The following is an 11,410-nucleotide window of genomic DNA, read 5'->3' on the forward strand; positions in this document are numbered from 1 at the left end:
ATAATTTGAGTATATATGGCATATTATTTCGAGATATTTTCTCCGTGAATGAAGATGCCAATATTGTCTCATTATTCAAATGATTTATGACTATAGAAAAACTGTGTGTGCGTTTGGCTAGGTATAGAAATGAAATCTTATATGTACGGAATAATCGACAATTTTAAGGGCATGCTTTGCGATTTTCCTATTTTAACTGACTTTCTGTGATTTTGTGATGATTTACTATTTGAATTAATTTATATTATAAGAAATTTTAGAATTTCATTTTAAATTAATATCAGACACGTAATGGCCGACTACAAATTTCAAGCGAATTGGTTAAGGCGTACAGATACTCTAGGTTACGAAATGGGAGCCTGGTGTAATAAAAGCTCTGAAAAAGAAAATTTTGCATTTTGCGCTGTCTGCGCTAAAAGTTTTTCTTATGCTAAAAAGGGCATTCAAGAAATTCTTCAGCATTTCTCGACTGGGATCCATAGCAAAAATGCGTTAGATGAACTCCACTTCAACCAATTAAGAATAAAAGCGATAACTGCGTCCGCAAGTGCGAAATCTTCGGGAAAACCAGTGTTATTGTGATCTGTACGCGACACACCTCTAAAAGCTGCTGTATCATCAATAATATTCATTGTAATATGTCTGCGAGCTCTTGTGACGGCTTAGAATATACGTATCAAGCTATGTTCCCAGATTCTCAAATTGCCAAACAGTTTTCGCTCATTCCTATAAAATTTCGCTATTTACTCACAGATGGCTTAGCGCCATATTATGAAGAGAGATCAATAGAGGATGTAAAAAAAGCCCAGGAATGATACTTTCGTTTAATGAAGCCACGAATTCAGAAGGCAAGAGGGAACTACAAACGCGACTGCGTTATTTTTCAGAAAATGACCAGGCAATAGTGGATAGACACTTACGCACATACTTTCTAGGTTCTGCAAGTTCTGAAATAATCGCAAGATATCTGAAAGATTCTATAAAAGATTTTTCGAAGGAAAATTTAATAATGTTAGGTTCGGATGGACCAAACGTAAACAAATCATTCTGGAATCTGATGAATAATGAAATGTTAAAATCTCGTAATAAAGGATTGCTAAATATAGGAGCATGTAATTTACTCGTCGTTAACAATTCGTTTGTTCTAGCAATTTCTGAATTCGGTGCAGATGCTAGTGAATTTGCGATAGCAGTCTACTATTTTTTCCATAATGAGCCTGTTCGATGTGAAGATTATGAAAAAATACAATGCTTGAAGAAGGTACCAAAACATCATTTCATAACACATTCTAGTATTCGCTGGTTGACATTGGAAAAAGTGTTTTGATTTTGGATGAGCAATGGTCAGCTTTGACAGAATACTTCCTAAAATTTCTGCCAAATAAACGAGTAGTAAGCAAGTCAGTACTCACAAGTGTAAGGTATGCTTCTATTTGCAAGTTCTTAAGACAAAGTGATATGCCTTCACAATTACGATTTGTTGCAAGCAGCGCTGAACTTTTTGAAAACTTTACTCAGTTGTTTCAGAAAGAAGAGCCTTTAATCCACGTACTATTTGAAAAAATTGAAACTTTCATACTGACAATCGCAGGTCGCATTTGTATTTCAGAAAGCTTACTAAATTTCAAAAGTAATCGTTTGGAATCAGGCAGCTTTTTGAGGAACAAAACTTTCTTAATATGCAGGCAATCATTCTCGACAAAGATTTCAAGAAGCATTTAAAAAGTCTCAATCAAAAGCTACTTCAACTAGAAGAGTTACCAGAGTTTAAAAATGAGGAACGCATTGATCACTATTGAGTAAAAATTTTGTTTGAAAAAGAAAACTGTACCGGTGGTGTAAAATACCCTTTCATTACTCAACTAGTCAAAATAGCCTTGTCTTTATCACACGTGAATGCTGAAGTAGAGAGAGGATTTTCAAAATCCAAATTAATATTAACAAAAGAAAAGACGAGTATGGGTGAGCGAACTTTGAATGCCGGATTAGTAATACATGATTCGACGAAACGCTTTAAAGGTAATCTTCACCTGCTTCCAATTACAAATGCTTTACTAACCAAGGTATATTCAGCGCGTCAATCCTACATGGAAAACTTAAATAATGAAAGAATGAAAAGAGATAACATTATTCAGCAGAGAACACGAGAACAGAAGAAAGAACCAAAGAAGAAATTTCAAAATTGAGCAGCGAAATTGAACATAAAAAAAGAAAAGTTCTTAGTGGATTACTACGAAGGAAAAAAATGAATTTAAGCAACATGAAGAAGAAGGTAGTAAATTTACAACGTGTTTAGCTAGTCAAGCGCAGGAAAAACAATTGAAATTAAAAAGTAAGAAACCACTGGTTGAGAGCGAAGAAAAAAATAGCAAAAGTCCATCTTCAATTTGTCTCTTTGACTCAACACCGATTTGTCAAGAAACCAAACGTTCTGCGGAAACCAATCGTAAAAGGAAAATGATTCTGATCGTAAGTGCAGTGCCACGAAAACAAAAAAGAAGGGACGCGAATAGAAAAATCGATTTTTTTATAAACCGCACGACCGATCCAACCAGTACCAAGCAAGTAAAATTCAGCAAGTGCGAATATATTCCTCATACTGCTGAGCGTTGTGTGAAAAAACAAATTATGACGGAAGAACTTTTGTAATCGATGTTTTTCTCTGCATTCCTACCCAAGTTTAAAATAAGCAGGATTTATTGCCAAAGAATATATAATAAAAACTAACAAATTACTTGCCTGTTGTTTTTATTCAACACTTAGCCTTATTTTATATTTAAAACAACAATTAAATAGATATTCCGCTGGTTTCCTCTATCTAAAAGTCTGGGCTACTTTTTGCTACTTTTTGAAGGCACTGAGGCTACTTTTTGCTACATTTTTGAAAGTCATGAGGCAGTGAGAGGCCTGCATTCATCGCGGACACACAAATTTCTTGTCAATGTGTCCCCTAAAAGGAATAAATTAACCACTGAAGATACGGAATTAAAAATTCTGGTCATCTAGAAAAATAATGTTATTCAAGACTACGGAATTTAAACTCAGAATAAAAATAATGAGTATAGTAAACGTAGGATTAGGTTATACTTACCTTTGTTTGGATGGAGGCAGTGGGCTTAGGGTGGGAATAAAATGTGGGATTCTAAATCTTCTGCTGTAGGCTTAATGTACTTTAGTATAAGGAACAAAACTAGTAAAGAACTGCATAAACATGAGAGATGAATGCATAATCGCGCAAACAGTGTATTATGTTCATAGAAGTTTGACGTATTTCTTGCCTTTTTACGAAATATATTAGATTGAGCTCTTCTGGTTATTTATGTGTTTATATGGCATTTCAAAAAAGTTTTTATATACAAGTTGTAGAAAAACAATAATTAAGTTAAGCAAATTTTGAATAATGACCGAAAGCTGCACAATCTGAACTTTTTTACTTTGAAAAAGAGTAAGCAACAAATTAAAAAGCCTTCGTCTTTTTTGGAGGAAATCTTCGAATAATGATTCCGCTACGCAAAGCATGCACAAACTTTTTGATCCTAATAAAATTTTCTACTTTTTTTAGCAGAAAGGAAAAAATAAGAACACCAGCGTACTCAATTAAAATTTGTTGATTTTACGTTACTCCCTAATAAATATGTGTGATTTTTAAATTATCATTTCTTTTCAGACAAATCTACCTGTTTTCAAAGTGAAAGATTCCAGTGTGCGGAGAAGATATAGTGATTTTGAATGGCTAAGGAATGAGCTAGAACGGGATAGCAAAGTAAGTTGAAATTTATGTATATATATATATATATATATATATATATATATATATCTCAATAGATAAATATGACAACTGGATTAAACCCATTTGCAATTGGCACCTGAATAATATATTAAAGAATAAGATGAAGGGAGAATCTGGCAAAAAATTCATTATCTAATTGTCATTCTCATGTCTTTTACTGAAATTTACCATCTTCTGAAGACAACCAATTCATGAAAGTACTCACAATAACTAGAATCCGTTAATCTTAAATAAAAATTTAAGGGAATGGATAAAGTTCGTTTAATGAAGTAACTGTATTTAGGTGAAGTGAACGATTATGTACCCGGAGGTAGGCCACGGAAATATTGGTAGGTATATGTGAATGAGATTCTAAACCGACAATATATAAATAGCCTGAGGAATAGAAGTGTTCGCTTAAAAGGTTTGTGGATATAAAGAAAGAAAATTATATATTCCAGGATAGGGGTGTGTAGTGTATAATTAACAACGAATTAACATTTTTTGAACTTTTCAGAATTAACTTTTTTTAAAAAGATCTTTAGATTTACGAAAGATAATTCCCAAGAATTATTTATCATTTAAAAAATGTTCATGAACAAATTAACATTTTGGATATTTTACAACAAATTATGTTAATTTGTTTACGGAATCAAATAAGAATGTCTTTCTGTTGACTCTGTTTTTACTATGCTTTGCAAATTCGCAAGTATTATTAATTATTTAAACAATCTTCATAAACAAGTTCCGAGTTTGGCTAAACAACTAACTGCGGGATCCGACTGGTAGCAACGGTCATGTATGCATAGGACAACGGCTCCCAGTAGAATCGCGGTAAATCACATCGTAGGCCACGTCTAACAACCGTGATATGGTTTGTCACAGCACACGACGAAATCACGCGTGTGCGGGTTTAAAGTTACGAACCATTGTTAGTTTCGCACCTTCGACGGCACGAACAAGGAAAATGACTTTAGCCGAATATTTTCGGTACAGTCGTTGCAAATTCTCGAAGTTTTGGAGAACGATGTGAGGCTTCGAGTGTCTAGACTGCTGTGCGAACATCGTAGTTCCAGAAAATATGGCACTTCTTGTTTCGAAAAATTGAATCTTTCTCGCTCGGATCGTTCGGCAGGACAGGGTCGCGACCAACACAGTAAGAGCAACAAAGATGGTAATAAAGCACTCTTAGAGCCACATTATGTCTGTAGAGTACGTCGCTCCCGCGTTCATCGGGCACCCAGATAGTATGTGTTATATGCACTCAGTGTGTGCATGACACGTTCTGTACCTTTCACTGGGAACTACTTGAGATAAAATCCGTTTACGTTATACTTAGGTGGAAATGAAACCGTCCTGGCGTGCGAAAATGAAACCCTCTGTGCCTGAAAGAAGTTCTGATGATCTGGAGAAAGCGACAGTTGGTTCCTTTGACAAAGACTGATCTTCTAAAAGTAAGGCATTGATGGAGTAATGAACTTTCTTCACTTCTCGTTTTAAAATTCAGGCCACGTTACTCGACCGCCTGCTCCCCGCATATGTGTAGATCATAGCTGCCTTGTCAATCATCTCGTATTTCCTGACTATTTTTTGGAGAGAATCTCTTCCATTCTACGATGATATGATCTGTGCGCATAATTATTCGATAAGAAAGATACTAAAGTACACGCACGCCTTTACAGCGTGGCATGTATAAGCGTGGAAAGGGTCATGAGCTGGTGATTCGTCCATGGAACCACCCCAAAAAAGTACAGTAGAGTTGGGACGGCAAGCATTTTAATCGCAGATGTCTTGTTTAACGCCTACAGATTGAAAGGCCAAATTTGTCGAAAAAGATGCTTGTATCTGCTTCGGAGAGTGCTTCACTTATGCTAAGTCCTGAATGCGGCTTTTAGGTCATTATGTCTAATAACACTTATATTCACAAGCTCAGTGTATTCGGGAATGCTAATAATTTTCCTTTCTTCAGATAAATCTTGGGGAACTTGTCCAATCCAAAGTTCACAGTAATCTCTCATCTTTGCTTCTTGACAATATTTAGAGCCAGTTGAAGTTTTCTTGCACCAAAAGTATAGATAGTCTGGTCAACCATTTAAAATACATATGTGACCTTATACTCGTGATGTTTAGTTTCGCCGCGAGGTTTTAAGTAAAATTTCGTAGTGGGAGAGATAGAGGCAGATATGTGATGCAAAGGATCAGAGGGCTCATGTAGCGCCCTGAAAGTCGCCCCCATGGAAGGTGACGTTCGTTGTCACTCGATAATTTCAAGATGATATATTAAATCTAGTTTTTCAGAAAGCATCCATCTCTGTGCATCTCATTATATGTGGATGAACCTTCCAGCTTTCCAACTGACAGATTACAAGTCTGTGGGTGGTTTAATCGAAAGCTTTCCGTTAGTCAATCCAGGCAATTTACAAGGCATACTGTTGGACTGCTGCGTCTTTACAGACGCACCTGTCAATTAGCAGGTTCTCTCGGCAGCCTGTTACACCTTTTTTCGAGCCACGTTCGTACATCTTTCTTCACACAGACTCAATTCTTCTAACAATCCTGTTGTTGAGGACAGATGTAAAGATCTTATGCAGCGTATTCAAAAAAGTTATTGGCCTTTAATTATTTGGTTTGGGCAAGTCGCCTTTCTTTGGCAGGAGTTTAGTGCGTCCTAAAACCAGCTACTGCAGAATGGGCATTTGCGAATTTAAATATGAAGTGAATTTGCGAGCCAGATGTTGGTGTCTAGATGTAAACTTCTTCCAACAGAAGTTCTTGATACTATCTGGTCATGTGGTGGAAAAGTTCTTTGTATCTCTAAGTGCTTTTTCACCTCTTCGGCAGTGACTGATGGGCATTCCTTTTTAGATATTATGAGGTCGCAGAATTTATTGAAGCGGAAGATATTACCAGTATCTTCTTTCAAGTCCAGTATTTTCAAGATCGGGAGATCGCTGAAGAGGCGCGAAGGGATAGTGAGAAACTATTAATTCTTCTCAATCCATCTTTCCCTCTTCTGTATTCTCCTCCTTGCGTTAGATAACATCCGTATTTTTTCAGCAACCTGCTATTTGGTTGTCAGCAGCTTTGAATTGTTCAGTGTGTGATTGTGCATCCTCAGTTTTTGGGCTAACTTTCGAATCATTTCCGTGAACAGTCAACTAGATGTTATGTAGTCAATCACTACACCGAAAACGTGACGCATTTTTTCTTGTCCATCGAATCTTCATGTTCAGTTGATGAAAGCCTTTTTTGTCTTTTGATCCATTTTCGGTTTTAGCCTTCGATTTGAATCAGCCAAAACTCTCGCAGCAACGTAAACTGAAGGATTGATGGTCCAGACGTCGGACTCCTACGAGATAGCCTCAAGAAGGGAGACATTCATTTCAGCCAGATCTTGGGGCTTACGAGGAACCTGGATGTCAATGCTCCTCCTTTCCTGAAATCGCGATCATCTCTCAGAAGGTGCTTGCTTTCCGCGGTTTGTCTTAATGTCTTTGTCCGCAACCTGTTCAACTAGTGATTGGGGTAGCTTGATTTCGCAATCACTGATGGGAAACGTGCTGAAACTGAGGGCGTTTCTGGTACCATAGAGCGTGCATACGCGTTACAAATCCTTTGTGAACAGGAATAATGCTAGTATCGCAAAATTCTATCAAGTCATCTTTGAGTGTTCCCATCTGAATTCTTTTCAGCACCCCGAACTTTACCGTCATCGGCACTGTTTGCTGACCAATAATTGGGTCATTTATTGTTGTTCCCGCGAGCAGCTGGGAAAGGGTTCGTCCGTCCTTGCAGGCCACTTATGCAAGGATAAGGCTACATACTCTGAAAGTTTGCCCGGTATCCGAGAGTCACCGGGTAAGACGCCTCATCCAGGTGTCATTCGGGTTTCGGAACGGTTATTACACCTACGCTTGGGGATTATTACTTCGGGGCTCATCCTGGATAATTTTCTCCGACACTGCTTATTAATATTGTAACCATACTCAGCATAAACCTTTGGTGTAGGGACAATATATGCGCATCCCGAGGATGCGTTCGTGGGTTTTGGAGTATTGAGATTTTGTCGGTACTTCGCATTCATTCTAAATTGATCGGTTATCATTATTGTTACTACGATCAGCTGGTGAAAACGGTTCCTCCATCCTTGTAAAGTCCCCTACGCAAGGAGAAGGTTGCACACCCTGAGAAGTTATACTGTATTCCAGGTGCCATTCAGCTTTTGACCCGGTTAATTCTTTCGGGACATACCTGAGCAATTGTCCGCGACTGATTATTAAATATTGTAACCATATTCAGCAAAAACTCTTTGTGCATGGACCCTATATTTGCAACTCAATGATACGTCCGGTGACTTTGCCCCCCCCCCCAATGGGGTTTTTAACAATCGCGGTAATTCAAAAATTGTAGAGCAAGGAAAACTCTTTACGATGAATATATATTATTTGTCCTACGACCCACTTATTTAGAGATACGGTGTATATAATTTCTAATAGAAAGTTATTTTTTAAACAAAATACTCAAAATATATCCAAGTTTACGATTACTAAGACCTTCGTGATTACTGTGACATTTACTTTACTTAATTTTTGTTACATAACAATAAATTAATTTAAATGACCTATTTCTTAGATTCAACAATGTATCCACTTATATATATTGGAATTTTATTTCACAAAAAAAAGAAAAAAATTAACTATACTTCTCAAGAATATAACCTGATATTATAAATTCAAAGCGCTCTGGCTTTGTTCCCAATATTGCCGGTGCTTTGATCTGGCCCAGCATTTGATGGCAAGATTGACGCAGATAGATGATAGTCCCAGTAGCGGTTCTAACTTGTCTGCTTTTTCGCTGCCCTTGATCCCTGTGTGACCAGGTACCCATATGAGTGTCACTTTGTTTTTTTCTGCAAGATGGTTTAATGCCATTTTGAATTCCCAGATCAGTTCTGATGTTATGTTTGGTTTCCCTACCGCAGTTACTATAGCTTGGCTATTAGAGTAGATCGTAATCTGTCTGCCAACAACATTTTCTTCCAATAGTTTTTCAGCACAGCGACTAGCGGCCAGGACCTCCGCGTGAAAGACAGTAGCATGGCTGCTAAGAGGGACCCCATCCCCTTCCTTCTCATGCTGTCATAGGTTCCTGCTCCTGACACTCCCTCTCCCCTGGAGCGATCCGTATACCAGATTTCCCCTCGGAGGAGCGGGTTACTATTTTCCTTCCACATATCCCTGCTTGGAATGCAGATTTGGAAAGCCTTGGTGAAGTTCCCGGAATCCATCTACTTACTCTTGCCAGGCTTCCCATCGCTTGTCCCCATTGCTCCCGTCCAACTCATAAATGCTAGCGTTTGTAAAATTCCCAGCTTGTCCTGCACTATTTTAAGTTTCACGCGTGGCAACCAGAACACGGCCGCATGCAAGAGCCTCGGTTTAATAACAGTGGAGTAGAACCATGCAAGCATTTCAGGCCGTAAACCCCACGTCAATCCATAAGCTCTCCTGCACTTATAAAATCCATGACAAATTTCCTGCATTGGGTCTCTAGGTGCTTCGCCCAGTTCAGTTTGCTGTCAAGGATTACTCCGAGATATTTAAACGAATCTGACTGTCCTCAGCCTCTCAACATCCTGCAGGAGCGTCAACTTTCGGCATCTTGTTGTTTTTCGTGAAAATTACCATGTTGATATTTTCCGGATTTATCGAGATCCCTGATCTATCGCACCACAGTTTTACGATGTGCATTGCATCTGAATAACACTAGATATAGTACCACTCTTACCATTCACCATCGGAGGGGCGACAGAACACGCCCTTGTGAGCAACCCTGTGGCGCTATTCCTTTAATTAAGCTTTTACCTCATCTGTTTTCGAGTCTTCTTCGGCGAAGGATGCTTCCTATCCAGCTTACTAGCTGGTTTGGCATGCCACACTTCAAAGCCTCTCGGCGGATGACTTCTCGAGGAGTATTACTGAAAGCAACCTCTATGTCCAAGAACGTGCTCACAGCATACCCCGTTTTCCAGCTGCTGCTCCAATTTTGCCATAACGGCATGGAGAGCCGTTTCTACCCAGCAGCCTGCCTGAAAAGCGTGCTGCCCTCTGTGTAGCGGAGACGTTAAAAGCACCTCATCCCTGATACATGTCTCGACCAGCTTCTCCAAGAAGGGATGACAAAATCCATACCCTTTTGTAAAAGAGTAGTATAGATGCCATCCGTCCTTGGTGATTTAAACGACAAAAGGACCCTGCGGCTCATATAACCTTTTAGCTGTCTACGTCCTTAGTGGCGAAATTCCAGTCGGCCTTCTCAAACTCTTAGCCCCAGCCTTTCTCCTCTTGGTCAGTTCGGATTCGCTGAACACCCGGGAAGCGAACTTCTATTAGGTGGTTCAACGTTGCTTCTTCATCTTCGGCATACTCGTTATTTTCGAGCCTTATTATCCCGAATCGAGCTTCCGGGTTTTTCGCCAGGATCTTGTGGAACCTCGCTATTTCTGTAAGGTGAAGCCTATCCCATCGTCCCGTTTATACTTCCTTATATTTTTATTGTATTAAAACTGGGCTTTCTTACAGATTGTGTTTGTTGTTGATTGTGCTTGTAGGGCAATTTTTTTGATATGATGTAGTCACAGCCCTTACAGAAAATTCGCGGCGTGCTTCAACTCATCAATGTTACGATAGCTTGTAGCGAATTCCACAAGTATCCCTTTGTGCTCCTGTTTATATAAGTCTTAAAGTGTATTTCTAGGATTTCTGAATTTTGAAACCGCCGGTTTTTCTAGAGTTAGCTGAAACAAGATATATTTGTGGTCCGAGAGAGAATCCTCTTTGGAAACTCTTTAACCCACCACCTTGCTCCTAAGTTCATCCGAGCATAAAGTCAAATAGAGAACCGCACTCCTATTTTCAATCTGCAATACGGGAATATCACCCAGATTAAAAATCTACAGCTCAGTGCCGATAGGTGTTCGAATAACCCATTAAGGCACATGCAAAAACTGGATGGGGTAGCAACAAAGTAACTACGCCATACTTTGCATAATCAAAAAATAAAATATACGTATTTTTTACGGTGAGATTTCTGGAGTATAACTTAGGTTGCAAGATCACATCCATACCCTTGACGGCTATACATGCCCTTGTCGTTTTTTCGCGTGCGTGTATAATTAGGGTTCATGGATTAGGGCAATCCCATCCTGCTCCACTGGCATGCGCCTAGCTAGAACCGCCGAGGCGCCTCTGCTGTGGTGCAAATTTATCCGCATCATGGGGATTACCGCCTAAGCCATTGAGCGGTTAATTTAGGGCACCTTCGGACGTTTCTGGTCTCCCTATGGATTCCAGCTTGATTATTATCATTTTATACCACTTCTGGTGGAATATCCCCTAAGGAACCTTCTACTTTTGGCGGTTGTTTAGAGGAGGGTTTCGATACAGGTACCTCTTTGTTTTTCTTTTGTGATTTGTACGTGTTCCTCTCATAGTCCCGCAAAGACGCTAGGGAAATAAGAGTCACCCCTGCAGAGCTCCGCTTGCAAGAAGCGGGTTTACATACCATGGGATTTGTCCTGGTGCCTGAAAGTCTCCGTTCAGACACGTCCTTTGTTAACCCGGCCTGTTCGCCTCTACTGAG

The 11,410-nt window shown here is 39.1% G+C and overlaps 1 protein-coding gene across 3 annotated transcripts in view; it reads left to right on the forward strand.

Moving 5' to 3' along the window:
- The window catches only part of LOC117172778 (sorting nexin-12), a 104,577-nt gene that overhangs the window by 52,777 nt on the left and 40,390 nt on the right, over positions 1-11,410 (forward strand). For 2 of the 3 annotated variants that reach the window (XR_004467059.1, XM_033360986.1), the window contains exon 2: positions 3,668-3,763. The exons of the other annotated variant lie outside the window; for it this stretch is intronic. Coding sequence is in view for 1 of the 2 variants with exons in the window: in XM_033360986.1 (XP_033216877.1) it covers positions 3,668-3,763 (96 nt within the window). In the remaining variant the exon portion in view is untranslated. The remainder of the gene's footprint in view (positions 1-3,667; positions 3,764-11,410) is intronic. 3 annotated transcript variants of the gene reach the window in all.

Source organism: Belonocnema kinseyi, chromosome 5 (assembly GCF_010883055.1).
Source record: "Belonocnema kinseyi isolate 2016_QV_RU_SX_M_011 chromosome 5, B_treatae_v1, whole genome shotgun sequence".
NCBI lineage: Eukaryota > Metazoa > Arthropoda > Insecta > Hymenoptera > Cynipidae > Belonocnema > Belonocnema kinseyi.